The sequence below is a fragment of the Molossus molossus genome, unplaced genomic scaffold (genome assembly GCF_014108415.1).
Source record: "Molossus molossus isolate mMolMol1 unplaced genomic scaffold, mMolMol1.p scaffold_m16_p_21, whole genome shotgun sequence".
In the NCBI taxonomy this organism is placed as follows: Eukaryota; Metazoa; Chordata; class Mammalia; order Chiroptera; family Molossidae; genus Molossus; species Molossus molossus.
In genome coordinates, this window is record NW_023425357.1 from 5,407,413 (window position 1) to 5,422,480 (window position 15,068).

Consider the following 15,068-nt stretch of genomic DNA (forward strand, 5'->3'; position numbering starts at 1 on the left):
TAGGCACTCCAGATGGTGTTTTCCTGGTCCACTCAGCTTACTCTCTAGGAAGGGTAACATACCTTCTCTCCTCAAACCCCACCACCTCCTCCCGCAGCGTCACCTTACCTCATTGAGAAAACAAGTGAGAAGAAAACCTTCCAAGTCCCCACCTTCATGATCCTCACTCATCTGCATCTGTGCCCACACAGGCCACCTTCCCGCATTACTGAGGGTGAACTGTCTGTGCTCCGTGCCAACCCCTTCCACTCGACATGTTTGTCTTTTTCATATATATATATACAGGGTGTCCCAAAAATATATAGGGTGTCTGCAGATTCTATTACATTTTGAAAATGCAATGTATTTTAATAAACACTGGCTTTATAATTATTTGAAGTTGTGTATACATTTTTTGGGGGAACACCATATATATTTTAGAGCGAGGAAGGGTGAGAGAAACATCAATCAGCTGCCTCCTGCATGCCCCCTACCGGGCATCAAGCCCACAACCAGGCATGTGGTCTGAGCAGTATCCAGCCAGCATACTTTGGAGCAATAGATGGCATTCAACCAACTGAGCCACATGGGTCTGGGCTCGATATGCTTTCTTCACTTGGTTTTCCGAATGCCAGTTGCCTTACTTTCCATTTTTCTTCTGGGTTCCTCTCAATGTTGCCTACTGCTTAACGTTAGAGAAATTTACCGTCTTCTTATCCATCTACACGCATTTCCTCTGTGCGTCCAGTGCTATGGCACCGAATGCCTCATTCGCACTTCATGCTTGGAGAAGGGACTCCGAAAAAAAATTTTTTTGGGGGGGTGCTTAATCTTCACCCAAGGATATTTTCCCATTGATTTTTAGAGAGGGGGGAGAGAGAGAGAAACATCGATGTGAGAGAGACTTATCAGTTGGTTGCTTCCCACATGACCGTGACCAGGAATGGGATCAAACCTGTAACTCAGGTACATGCCCTTAACTGGGAATCAAACCTGCGACCCTTCAGTCCTCAGGATGATGCTCTAACCACTGAACAAAACTGGCCAGGGTGGGACGCTGAAAAAAAATTTTTAAATGAGAACTCTATTCATTTTTTTAAAATGTTTTGTTTTTTTTTTTTAGAGAAAGATAGAACCATTGATGTGAGAGTAATACATAGGTTAGCTGCCTCCTGTATGCCCCCTACTGGAGATCAAGCCACAACCTGGGAATCGAACTGGGACCACTTAGTCCATGGGACAACAAAGCTCAGTCCACTGAGCCACAACAGGGTGGACTCTGAAATGTTTATCTTCAGATCAGACCTCACCCCTGAATTCCAGACTTCTATACCAAAACTACCTCCAAGACATTTCCGCTTGGATACCGAACTAGACTCAACTTCCGATCCGTCTTCCCATCCTCCTCTTTCATTCCGGTGAAACCTGCTCCTGCTGCAGTATTCCGATCTCAGTAAACAACTCCGGCCGCTCAGGCCAAACATGCTAGAGCCGCGCTGTTTACCACAGCAGCCACTACTACATGGGCGATGAAAAATTTTTTTGGCTAATCCTCACCTGAGGATATTTTTTCCACTGACTTTTAGAGAAAATGGAAAGGAGGGAAGGAGGGAGCGAGGGAGGAGGAGAGAGAGAGAAATGTTGATGTGAGAGAGACACATAGTTTCGTTGCCTTCCACATGTTCCCCAAAACTGTAACCCAGGTACATGCTCTTGAGACCGGGAATCAAACCCTCAACCCTTCAGTGCTCGGGTTGACGCTCTAACCAACCAGGGCGGGACCATTACTTTTTTTTTTTTTCATTTATTCAGTTTTTGATTCAGTCAGTCAAGAAGACATTTACCAAGCGCTTATTGAATCACACACACTTTGCCAGTTTCGCAAATAGTGAAACAGACGAAGAAGAGCCAGAGTCTGCCTTCCAGGAACTCTCAGTTAGGTAAACAGAGTGTGACCCATAGTTAAGGATCACCAGACATATGCCTCTATGGTTTCTGGTGTCACAGGGGGCACGATTTAGACATGTTATTAAAGCTCTACAAAATATTATAAATTTGTCCTGGCTGGTGTGGCTCAGGGCTTAGAGCGTTGGCCCATGGACTGAAGGGTCTTGGGTTTGATTCCCAGTCAAAGGCATGTACCTGGGTTGCAGATTCGATCCCTAGCCCAAGCTGGGGCACATGCCAGAGGCAACCAATCGATGTGTCTCTCTCAGGTCAATCTTTCTCTCTTTCTCTCTCCCTGCCCCTCCCTCTCTCTATAAAAATCAATGGAAAAAATATCCTCGGATGAGGATTAACAACAAAAATATTATAAATTCAGCTCCTTAGTTGCACTGGCCACATTTCACATGCTTCATGGCCACACAGGGCTAGAAGCTCCACACTGGATACCACATTTCCATGGCAAAAGGTTCTACCTCCCGGACATCGCTATTGTCCTGACCACTGATCCTTAGCCCTTCTCTCTCTCTCTTTTTTTTAATTAAATTTTTTAAACTTATTTTTATTTATTGATTTTAGAGAGAGAGGGAGAGATAGCAACATCGATGAGAGAGAACATTGACTGGCCGCCTCCTGCACGTTCCCCCACTGGGGACTGGGCTCACAACCTGGGCATGTGCCGACGCAGAATCGAACTGGCGACCTCTTGGTGCGTGGGCTGACGCTCACCCACTGAGCCACACCGGCGGAGCTTGCCCTTCTCTTTCCTTTCTCTGATACCCAACATCCTGATTTGCTAGCAAATCCTACTGGTTCTCCCTTCAGGACAAATCTGGAACCCCTGCTTCTTCCCTTCACTGTCACCTCTTTGTCCCTAAGCTGCATCTCTGTCCTGGATTAACGCTACTATTTTACGCCTGGATCACTGCCTCCCCACTTGCTCTCAGAAGTGCAAAGAACAGCACATACAAAGGCCTGCAGATGGGACTGAGCTGTGCATGTTCAAGGGACAAAAATAGGCCAGTGGGGCTAGAGGGGAAAGAGAAGGACAAGAGGGAGGTGGAGTCAGGCCGATAATTTCAGTGCTGAGTGCAGAGTTGTCATGGGAATTAAATGAGTTAACACATGTAAAGGCTGTTCAGGAGAAATCATAACTGAGTGAACTGGACAAAAAAGGGAGATTATTTTAGGCAGGAAATAGCACGAACCCTGGTCCTGGAGAGGGTGAGAAGAATCATGATGAGGGTGTCTTCTGCAGTTGGAAATGTCAAAGAAGAGGCTGCCAGAAATCTGGGGAGGGGTCAGAACTTGCACCTAAATCCCTCAACACAGGGCCTGCATTGTGACAGCTATAATATTAGTGTCATTATGGAGGCACAGTTCCCTGGGCATATTTGGGGTATGCTGCCCCTCTTCCTACATAAATTCCACTTTCAAAGATGACAGCATTTGTGGAGTTGAAATATATTCTTTATTCTAGGTGTGGAAAAGGACAAGTAACAGAAAGATACCATTGTTAGTTGCCACTGAAGTACCATCGAAAGAACATCCTGGGGAAATAAGGAGGCAGTTCTGTGTGGGGGAGATAAGTTGGAGAGCAGATATCTGAGTCGTGGAAGTCTGAGTCCCAAAGGTGGATGGGCCTGGACTCCTGGGTCTGAGGGAGGAGGGGCCAGGGGCCTGGACTCCTGGGTCTGGGGGAGGAGGGGCGGGGGCCTGGACTCCTGGGTCTGAGGGAGGAGGGGCCAGGGGCCTGGACTCCTGGGTCTGGGGGAGGAGGGGCGGGGGCCTGGACTCCTGGGTCTGAGGGAGGAGGGGCCGGGGGCCTGGACTCCTGGGTCTGAGGGAGGAGGGGCCGGGGGCCTGGACTCCTGGGTCTGGGGGAGGAGGGTCTGGGGGCCTGGACTCCTGGGTCTGGGGGAGGAGGGGCCGGGGGCCTGGGCTCCTGGGTCTGGGGGAGGAGGGTCTGGGGGCCTGGGCTCCTGGGTCTGGGGGAAGAGGGTCTGGGGGCCTGGGCTCCTGGGTCTGGGGGAGGAGGGTCTGGGGGCCTGGACTACCGGGTCTGGGGGCCTGGACTCCTGGTCTGAGGGAGGAGGGGCTGGGGCCTGGACTCCTGGGTCTGGGGAGGAGGGGCGGGGGGCCTGGGCTCCTGGGTCTGAGGGGGAGGAGGGGCCGGGGCCGGGCTTCCTGGGTCTGGGGGAGGAGGGGCGGGGGGCCTGGGCTCCTGGGTCTGAGGGAGGAGGGGCTGGGGGCCTGGGCTCCTGGGTCTGGGGGAGGAGGGTCTGGGGGCCTGGACTCCTGGGTCTGGGGGCCTGGACTCCTGGGTCTGGGGGCCTGGACTCCTGGTCTGAGGGAGGAGGGGCTGGGGGCCTGGACTCCTGGGTCTGGGGGCCTGGACTCCTGGTCTGAGGGAGGAGGGGCTGGGGGCCTGGACTCCTGGGTCTGGGGGAGGAGGGGCGGGGGCCTGGACTCCTGGGTCTGAGGGAGGAGGGGCTGGAGGCCTGGACTCAAGGGCTAGAAGGACGAGGGGGCTGGAGACCCGGGTCGGAGAAAGGAGAGAGCCAGGCGCTGGGATCCCGGGTACTCACCACGCCAGCAGGGTCACACCGGCTGAAGCTAAGGCTGCGGCGGTTGCCAGCAGGCCCAGGTTGCTGGGCGTCAGAGCCTCAGGGTTGGCCAGCAGCTCGCCCAGGCTCGGCCTCCAGGGTTCGATCATCTCCGCCTCCCGCGGAGCCCAGCGGAGCACCTCCCGAAACGCCAGCTGGAGCTCGGTCTCCCCGCGCGGGGTAGGACCAGTCACTGCGGGGACGCGCACGTCAGCCAGAGGCGAGCCCCGCCCCCGCGCAGCCCCGTCCCCCGCGCAGCCCCGCCCGCACCGTTCAGAAAGAAGTAGAGTCGCGCCAGGGGGAGCTGGTCGTGCGTGATCACGCAGGCGAAGGTCCCACGGTGCGTGGGCTGCACGGGCCGGATCCGCGCCAGGTTCCCCCGGGCCCGCGGCATGTCTCGGAAGTAGGATAGGTCCCGAGTCCGCACCTGCGGGACGCTCGGGCTGAAGCGGCGGGAGGAGCGGGACCACCCCAGGTCAGACTCTCTCCCCCCGGGCTCGCCACCCATACCGTGCCAGCCGCGCCCCCGAGCTAGACCCCGCCTTCTGGAGCCCCATTCCCCCGCCCTTACTCGCCGACCATTCATGCATAGCCCGGCCTCCTGAATCATGACTACGCCCCTAGGGACTTGTATTTGCTCACCCGCCCTGAATAATTATGCAGAATCCCCAAGTCCCGGTCCTGCAGACTTGACTCCTCCCCTAAATGCCCGGACCCTCCCCTGGCATGAAGCCTGAATTTAGATCGAGATCCCCCGAGCCCCACCCCTACGCCCTGACTCCACATCCTCTATGAAGCACAACCCGCCTCCTAAACCCTTCGCGCTGGCCCGGTCCCGACTCACACCTCCTCCTGCGAACTTCCAGGAATAGGTGATCTCCTGTTTGGGCAACTGGAAGTTCACCGTGCACGAGAACATGGCCTGATCACCCCGTTTCACCACCACGTCCTGAACTGGACACGGGGACGCGTCACCGCCTCGGCCCCGCCCTAGACCACGCCCCTCCCCCCCGCTCAGCGCCTCTGGTTCCTGCTCCTGCAGGCCCCGCCCTAGACCACGCCCCTCCCCCCCAGCTCAGCTCCTCGGGTTCCTGCTCCTGCAGGCCCCGCCCCTCACCTGGGCAGTCCAGCGGGAGGTCGCAGACTGTGGAGTAGCACCCCCGGCAGCGGAAACGCCGGGCGACCTCCTGGAGTCCTGTGGGCGGGAACGCTGGGTCTGGGCTCCACTTGCCTTCCCCAGCCCGGTCCCTTGGGCAAGTTAGGGTCTTGGAAGCCTCCCTGGGTTCCACTGGCCCGAGCCTGGGCCCCGCCTTCCCTGCGCTCATTGGTTGGCTCACCCCCGCCTTCTCTGCGCTCATTGGTGGGCTCTCACCACTCTTCGGCCTCGAGGATTTTTATTGGTTTGCTTTGGCTTTCGGACCCGCCCTTTATGCTGTTTGTGAGCAGCGCTGGTTTGACTTTCTCCAGGGTTCTTATTAGCCTCCGTCGGATCTGAGGCCCACCCTTGCTCTCCCACTCGAAGTCCCTTGTGTCGGCCCTGACCACGTCGCTTACCCCCGCAATTCTGAGCTTTGAATGAAGTGCTTACCGCAGGGAGGGATGCAGGGCTGGACTGCGGAGAGAGAGGAAGCATTACTACCCTGGAAGTGTAGGGAGGTGCCCGGAGCTCCGCTAGAGGATGTTACTGGGCTGGACGCTTCCCTCGGAGGGGGCGGGGCCAGGCCTGCTGTAGTCCACCTGGGGGCCGGCCTGCAGCATTCCACTTAGGGGTCAGGCCCGGGTTGCTTATGGCCATCTAAGGGCGGCAGGCCTGCTCTTTGCATAAGGAGGCGGGGCCAGCCCTGGTGTCTTCCACCGAGGGGGCTGGGCTAGACCCTTCCTAATTCTCAGAGGCCCAGTTAAAGAAGTGTGGCCAGGCCTGAAGTAAGTAGCCCATTTTCACAGTGCTCAAGGACATACCCAGACAGAGACCCAGGAAGAGGCCCGGGCTAATCTGGAACAGGAACATCCCCCCAAAGGGATCCTAGGTGGAGAGGAAACCTTCGAGTGAAGGGGCAGGGGCAGATGCCGAGTGGTTCACGGGAAGAAGAGTTGTGTCCCACCCAGGGGAAGCGGTTCGGAGATCCACCAGGAGATTGGTCTGAAGGGAGCGAATGGCAGTCTTAGGACTGTTTTTTATTTATTTTTATTTTTTATTATTGATTTTTTAGAGAGAGAGGAAGGGAGAGAAACATCGATGAGAGAGGCATCAACATCAATCAGCTGCCCCTTGCATGCTCCCCACTAGGGATGGAGCCTGCAACCTGGCGTATGCCCTGACCAGGAATTGAACCAGCGATCTCCACATCAGCCGGGGAAGACTGTTTTTTTTTTTAAAGTTGTGTTTATGTATCTGGGGAAAGGAGTTGGAGTCCATTTTACCTTCTTTAAGCTGTACAATGACCTCCCGTATTTTCTCTGCGGCATCAGGGAAGGCAACCTCAAAGGACCCTGGAGGGTAGACAGTAGAAAGTCTTGTGGTAAAGACTTTCCCCTCCTCCACCCCTTGGACTTCTGTAATGGTTTCTTGCCTCTTCCCTAGCCTTTTACCCCTGTGTCTCTGGTATATACACCATCTCCTCTCCTTACTTCCTCCCACTGCTTATGGAGAAGGCTGACAAATCCCCAATCTCCCTCTGCCGCCTGACCATTTCTCTGATGGAAGCCCTTCTTTATATCAGCCGTGTTATCTTGTTGAGGGGAAGGGGGAGGATCAAGATCAAATTCCTCACCAAGGCTTCTTAGGTCTGTCCTAGTTTCCGTCCACTCCCTATTCCATTCCTATTGTTCATTTTTCACTTTTCCTAAGTGGAAAAGAATATTCTCCAAGACCCCAGGGTCTTTGCACATGCTAGTTTCTGTTTCCAGTACATCTTTCCCATTCCTAGTCATCCTTCATGTCATGTCTTCCTTAGGCAGTGCATACATACATAGGCAGTGATGACTCATTAAGAGTTACAAAAGAATTTGAGAGTTCATAAGAGTTCACCCCTCATATCATCTACTAAAGAAGTTTGTCCTAACCACAAATTTAATTGAGTTCCCTATTTTTGTCTCTTAGTCCTCCCATTCATAGCTCTCATCAGTTTGCAATTATTTATTTTATATATATGCTATCATTTAAAGTCTGTCTCTTCAGTAAACATGACCTTCTTTAGTGCTGTGTCCCCAGAACCCAGGGGTGGGCGCAGAGTCTTAGAAAGTGCTCAGTAGTTACGTGCAGAACTCCAGTATCCAGCTGGGATCCAGCTGGGATGGAAATCACAACTGGTGGTGGCCTGTGGCCCAAATTCATCCCTTGGACGTGTTATATTTAGCCTGAAAAGTGTTAAAATAAAAAATGAACCAGTTGCCCTCCGTAACATTTTAGAAAGGCACGTAAAATGGTTGGCATGTTTTTTAAAAAATTGGAAGAGCTGTGACACAGAGACAGAATTTCCACGAGGCTACAATTAGCTGGAGCTTAGTTAGGGCACGTACCCGACACTTCTCCATAGTCCCCACCTTAACTCAGTTCTACTCTTCCTTCTTTCATGTTCTTGGTCCTTATGGATGTTTGAGTTTTGGCCATTGCAATGGCCTCCCAAACTGCAAGGTTTTGTGACTTTCCAAAGTGCATGGTTGGATTGATTTAGTGGGGGAAGTCGTTTTGGAAATCAGAAATGTGGAAGGGAGTGTTAGGCTAACTCTTCCTAACCCCCATTACTTGGAGATAAAGTCTTAAAGAGCTAATGAAGTTAAAATGAGGTCATTATGATCCATATGATGGATTTCCTCATAATTGGAGGAAATTTGAACTCACGAGCACGGAGGGAAGGCCACGTGAAGACACAGGGAGAGAGGGATGGTCAACAACCAAGGAGAGAGGTCACAGAAGAAACCAACCCTGCTGATACTGACACCTCGATCTTGGACTTCCATACTCCAGAACTGTGAAAACATTAGTTTCTCTTGTTTAAGACACACAGCCTGTGGTAGTTACAGTAGCTTCATACACAGAGATTGCCAGTTTCCTCCAAATATCTATTTCTCTTTAGTAACAGAAGGCTTTATTTCAGCCAGGAAAGCATCCCCAGCTAAGACTACACTTCCCAGCCTCCCTCACAGATAGCTGGGATCGTATGATCTAGTTATGGTCATGTGACTAAGTTTTGGCTATTGAGATACTGAGATACAAGTGGAAGTGTCTTGAGGGAGTAACAGGAAGTGGCCTTAAGGAGAAGTGGTGTTACCTTATTGATCCCTTCCCCGTCTTCCATCCTGCTGCCTAAAGCTTGGATTTGATGGCTGGAGCTCTGTCAGTTACATAGGATCACGAGGACAAAGGGTAACACCCTAGGATGACAGAGCAGAAAGCTGGAAGGACCTTGGGTTCCCAAGAAAATGGAGCTCTCATACTAGCCTTAAGTTACATGGGAGAAATAAACTTCCCACTTGCTTCAGCCATTGCAGGTTCCTCTGTGACTTAAAACCATACATAAAGGAAAAAAACAACAAAAAACAAACCATACATAAAGGGAGTGAAATGAGGATACTGGCAAGAGTGGCTGAAGTGATGATCACTGGGCATAAGCTGGAGAGAGGGGTACCGAGGCCAGGAAGTGGGTTCCAAATGAAGAGTCAAGGACTTAGAGGTCTCTTCTTGGCCACAGAACAGGCATGTGGTTTGGAGATGGCAGGATGATCAGGAGGATGTGGTCAGAGTGGGATGCTCAAATGAAAGGCCAAGATGTTGGAAGGAGTCATCCAAGAAATATCTATGGGCCAAACCAAGTGATTCATAGTGAGGCTGAATGTGGGATATACCAAGTAAGCCATGGGGTGGGGTGTTATGTATCTATTAAACCATGGGACATGGAGTTGAAATGTCCAGAGGCCAAGAGGCAGGGGGTTCTATCAAATGAACCACAAGAGGGCGCCGGCCGATGTTGTGAAATCTCTCCAAGAGATGCCTATGGGAGCTTCCCAGGTTTCCAAAGATCTGGGTTCGAGTTCTGACTCTTCCATTTATCACACCTCACTCACATCTGAGATATCCATCACAAGATCTCTCTATGTGACTTTGCCCAAGTGATTGAACCTTCCTGATCCTCACTTTCCTCCTTTCATAAAATGGAGACAATATCAGGGTCTACCCAAAGGGTTGGGGGACATTTAATGCCATACAACATAAAAGCATTCGCACCCCCACCCCCAGTGATGTGCCAGGTACCATTTAGTGACTGCATGAGACAGTATCTGTAACTGCTAGGAATGGTGCCTGGCACACAGTGAGTGTTACCGAACAGTCAACCTCTTACCATCCTCAAGTTTGAGATGGGGAAAATGAGGCATGGACAGGATTGTAACCTCCTCTCTACATCATATCTAAACCACTCCATGACTTACATGCACAGACAGTATCACCTGCTACCACTGAGAGCCACTTGAAGTCAGCATGTCCCTCTCTTGGGTCCTCCGTCTGGGAGAGACCTGGAAGCCAACCTTGCTTCTTCCTATTGCCCTCCCCCACATACCTCTGGTCCAGCTATCTCCTGGGTCCTGCTCCCTGTCCAGCTGTGCCCCAACTCCTTCATTTAGAAAATGGGGTTATAAACCCCTACCTCACAGGGCTGGAAAGAGGATAACCTTCAGGAGGGTAACTAACATAAATATATCTGTCCGGTAGACACAGCCTCCCCAATGTATGGGGCAGGTTTAGCACATGGTCAAATCCTTGACCTTCCTTCTTCTCCATCCTCATGTCCCACCTCCCTCAGCTCAGACTCACCTTGGTCCACCCGGACACTGCGATGGGCCTGAGCCACCAGCCTCCCTGCTCCTGCCCTTGTCCCCCGTGGCCTTTAGTCATATCCTGTCTCTTTCTCTTCCCTTAGGATCCTCCAGTGCCTTCCCCGTCTCAAGAACAAAAGCCAAAGTCGGTGCAAGGACCTAAGATAGCAGCAGCAGTGCCCTGGCCGGTTTGGCTCAGCGGTTAGAGCATCAGCCCGTGGACCAAAGTGTCTCAGGTTTGATTCTGGCCAAGGGCACGTACTTTGGTTGCAGTTCATCCCTGGCCCCAAGGGGTCGTGCAGGTGGCAACCAGTTGATGTGGCTCTATCACATCGATGTTTCTCTCTCTCTTACTCCCTCTCTCTCCACTGTATCTGAAGATAAGTGTAAAAATATCCTCAGGTGAGGATAAAAAAAAAAAAAAAAAGATAGCAGCAGCACCTAGATTTCTCTCTCTCTCTCTGGTTCTCTCTCTCCCTCCCACTCTACCTGAACAAAAAATGGAAAAATGTCCTCGGGTGAGGATAAAAAAAAAAAAAAAAAAAAAGAAATGTCCATTTCTGGGCCACACCTCAGACTCTGCATTTTAACAAGCTCCCAAAAGATTCTGAGGGTTCACATACGGGGGCTTAAGAATCACTGACCTATAAGGTCGTACAGGATGTGGACTCTTGCTGCCTCTCCAATTTTATCTCGTCTTGATGGGTCCCTCAATAATAACTCCACTCCAGCCCCACTGGCCCCAGGGCCTTTGTACTGGCTCTTCTTCTCTGCCTGGAATGCTTTTTCCCTAGATTGTCTTGTGTGGCTCTCACTGACACCTTGTTCAGGTCTTTGCTCAAGTGGACCTTCTCATTTGCACCTCTCCTGACCAACCTGTTTAAAATGATCACCCAACGGGGCCGATTCCCTTCCCCTTGTTTTCCTCCATAGCATGGTTCACCAACTGATACGCTATAGTATTTCATTGATTATGCTGATTGTCTGTCCCACCCCCTGCAATATAAGCAACCTGAGGGCAGGTGGTTCTGTTTCGGTCATAGCCACGTCCCTGGCGTGGTTCCTGACACATTAACTAAATCTCCGTGGAACATATTGCACCAGCTTCTCCCGGCCTCCAGTCAGTCCTCCATGTGGCCCCAGAGCTTTCTACACCCAGAGCTGACCCTGTCCTTCCCAGCTCACAGGACAGTCTCAAGATTCCCTTATTTTTCAGCTGAACAATGGACCATGTATCTACCTGCTTACTGGAGGTCCTCCAGGTCCCTCACAGTCACTATGTCCTATCCCAGGTCACCATCTACCCCACTGGTTTTTCTCCCAGGCCCCCATCTCCGGATGACCCACCACCCACCCAGACATGCAGCCAAACCACAGGCGTTGTCCTCTAAGCTTCCTCCCCTCCCTCGAACAGCCCATCAGACCCAAGCTTCATCCGACCTGCCCTTGACTCTCTCGGCACTGTCTCCTTCATCTCCATCTTCACAGTCCCCGCCCCAGCTCAGGTCTCCTTCACCCCAGCCTCCATTCTGACCCCACTCGAGACTGTCCCACACACAGCCCTAGAGGGGTCTTGTTCCCCTTTCTTCAGAATCTTCTGGGACAACATGGCCCTCAAGGGGAGAAAGGGCATTTCCTGGGGTCCTGCCCTGATCCCCCATCCCACAGTTCTTCAGGTTTGCCTGGGGGTGGGGGGGTCGCAGCTGAACTCTCCTGCATGCTGGACCCCTGAACACCCACTGGATGGATGGGAACCTCCCCACCTTTGGGGATTTTTGCCAAAATGCTTGGTGGGCAGAAGCAGGAAATAAGAAATAACGGCAGATGGAGAAGTAAGCTGTGAACCCTGGTGGGTGGGCTCAGTGATCAGAGCGCTGGCCCACACACCAAAGGGTCATTCATGGGTTCGATTCCCAGTTAAGGGCACGTACCAGGGTTGCAGGTTTGATCCCTGGGGCACGTGTGGGAGGCAACCAATTGATGTGTCTCTTTCACATCAAAGTTTCTCTCTCTCCCTCCCTCCCTTCCACTCCTCTCTCTAAAAATCAATGGAAAAATATCCTCAGGTGAGGATTAACAAAAAAAAAAAGGAGGTAAGCCATGAGTCCCGGGACCTCGAAGGGCTGGCTGCACAACAGAGCTTGGGCCTCCCTTCCTCCCCCTCCAGTTCCAGTCTCTGGCATGAGGACTATCTGTTCTATCCCAGGAAGATCTCCTGTTTGAGATGTCTCTGCAGGGCCCCTCCTTCTCACTGAGCCCGGAAGCCGTCCTGGGAGACAGGGAGACGCCGGGTAGTAAGTGGAGGTACAGAAGGAGGCAGCGGCATGTCCTGAATTTCACTGCCAGAAGAGCCACAGAGGCCAGAACTCACATCCACCTGACCCCAACTGGGCTGCAGGCTCTAGGTATTTCTGATTTTTTTGTTTTTTAATCCTCACCCGAGCACATTTTTCCATTTTTTGTTCAGGTAGAGTGGGAGGGAGAGAGAGAGAACCAGAGAGAGAGAGAGAAACATCGATGTGAAAGGGAAACATCGAGTGGCTGCCACCCGCACGACTGACCAGAGCCGGGGACAAACTGCAACCGAGGTACATGCCCTTAGCGGGAACCGAACCCGGGTCTCTCAGGACCGCAGGCCGATGCTTTAACCGCTGAGCCAAACCGGCCAGGGCTCTAGGTATTTCTGTACTGTCCCTTTACCTCCTGCCATCATGTTCCTGACAGGTAACTGCCCCATTCCAGGGGCACACCCCCCCTGCATATGCACTCATCTCTTGGGGACTCCAAGCCTCACCTCCCACTGTTGCTGTCCCCACCCCACTCACCCTGAGCAGTGGCCACCTCTTGGAGAGAGAGGGTCATCTGGGTGAAGGAGTCATGCAGGTGGCTTCTCTCATCATAGTCTGGGGGTGGGGGGGGGCAGAGGCTGAGGGAAGCAGCTTCCCTAACACATCACCTGTGTGGACATTCTGATTCTCTGCCCCTCCCCTGTCTAAATCCCCCCGCCCCGTCTTATCCTCCCCTCTGAGTCTCTGTCCCCTTCTCTCTCCTCCCCTGAGTTTCTGTCCCCCCCACGCCCGTCTCTATCCTCTCCTCTGAGTCTCTGTCCCCCTGTCTCTATCCTCCCCTGAGTCTCTGTCCCCCCTTCTCTATCCTCCTCTGAGTCTCTGTCCCCCATCTCTATCCTCCCCTCTGAGTCTGTCCCCCCGTCTCTATCTTCCCCTCTGAGTCTCTGTCCCCATCTCTATCCTCCTCTGAGTCTCTGTCCCCCCCATCTCTATCCTCCCCTCTGAGTCTGTCCCCCTGTCTCTATCTTCCCGAGTCTCTGTCCCCATCTCTATCCTCCCGAGTTTCTGTCCCCCCCCCCCGTCTCTATCCCCTCTGAGTCTCTGTCCCCCTGTCTCTATTCTCCCCTGAGTCTCTGTCCCCCCCTTCCCTATCCTCCCCTCTGATTCTCTGTCCCCATCCTATCCTCCCCTGAGTTTCTGTCCCCCCATCTCTATCCTCCCCTCTGAGTCTGTCCCCCCATCTCTATCCTCCCCTCTGAGTCTGTCCCCCAGTCTCTATCCTCTCCTCTGAGTCTGTCCCCGTCTCTATCCTCCCCTCTGAGTCTCTGTCCCCTTCTCTCTCCTCCCCTGAGTTTCTGTCCCCTCGTCTCTATCCTCCCCTGAGTTTCTGTCCCCTCTTCTCTATCCTCTCCTCTGAGTCTCTGTCCCCCTGTCTCTATTCTCCCCTGAGTCTCTGTCCCCCCTTCCCTATCCTCCCCTCTGATTCTCTGTCCCCATCTCTATCCTCCCCTGAGTCTCTGTCCCCCCGTCTCTATCCTCCCCTCTGAGTCTCTGTCCCATCTCTGTCTACCGGACTGTTAGCTCCATCCTCCTGGCTCTTTCCAGGCCCCTCTGGTCCCTCCGTCTGTATAACCCCAGGGCCCTGAGGATGGCGGTGGGGTCTCCTCACTGATTTCGGTGTCCAGCAGGCCCTTAAAGGCAGCCGTGAAGGCCTCCTCACACTTCTCAAGCTGCGGGCCTTCCAAGCCCACGAAGATCTGGCAGATGCGCAGGCGCTCACTGTAGGATGTGAAGCAGAGGAGACAGGCCCCGGCTGGGGCCCCGAAGATGACGAGGGCCACCAGGGTGCACGGGACAGCACTTGCTGCAGCCAGCTGGGCCATAGCAGAGGGTCTTGGGCTGGGAAGAAGCTGGTGATCTTTGTGAGGTCACTGTGGGATGGGGAGGGGCTTGTGGTCTGAGGTCAGAGGTCAGATTTCATTTGCAGGTCAAAAGTCAGGCTTGGGGTTTTTAGGGAGGAAGGATGTGAGGGGTCAGGGGTCAGGTGTCGGGCCTGCAATCTTCAGGCTGTGGTTGCGGTTGGGCCGGATGCCAGGCTCCCAAGAACCTCACCTGTGATCCTGGACGTCCTCACAGGTTAAAGGGTCTCAGGGACCCAGAGGCCGGCAGTATGGTGTGTGGTGGCCCGACAGGCCCTGGGGTGAGGTATGGGGTGGGTCAGGGACAGAGACGCCGCAGAGGCACTGTGAGTGCCCGAGGGACAGACAGACAGAGAGACATCAGAAAGCACAATGAGAGAGAAAGACGGAGCGTTCGAGAGGCCACGGTGCAGGGACACCCAGGAAACTCCAGAGACACACCCGAGACGGGGAGACAGAGAAAGCAGATGAGAGATTTCTTGATGGGAAAGTCTTTGAGGGGAGGGGAGGGGAAAATGAAG

The 15,068-nt window shown here is 53.2% G+C and overlaps 1 protein-coding gene across 1 annotated transcript; it reads right to left on the minus strand.

Moving 5' to 3' along the window:
• Positions 1-3,403: 3,403 nt before the first annotated feature.
• Positions 3,404-14,511, minus strand: SPACA6 (sperm acrosome associated 6). The gene is made up of 9 exons (XM_036274075.1): positions 14,298-14,511; positions 13,166-13,243; positions 6,951-7,019; positions 6,118-6,141; positions 5,647-5,724; positions 5,374-5,483; positions 4,800-4,956; positions 4,512-4,722; positions 3,404-3,473 (listed from the first exon to the last, which is right to left on the minus strand). Exons 1-9 carry the CDS (start codon positions 14,509-14,511, stop codon positions 3,440-3,442), a joined length of 975 nt encoding a protein of 324 aa, XP_036129968.1. The 3' UTR covers positions 3,404-3,439.
• Positions 14,512-15,068: the final 557 nt, after the last annotated feature.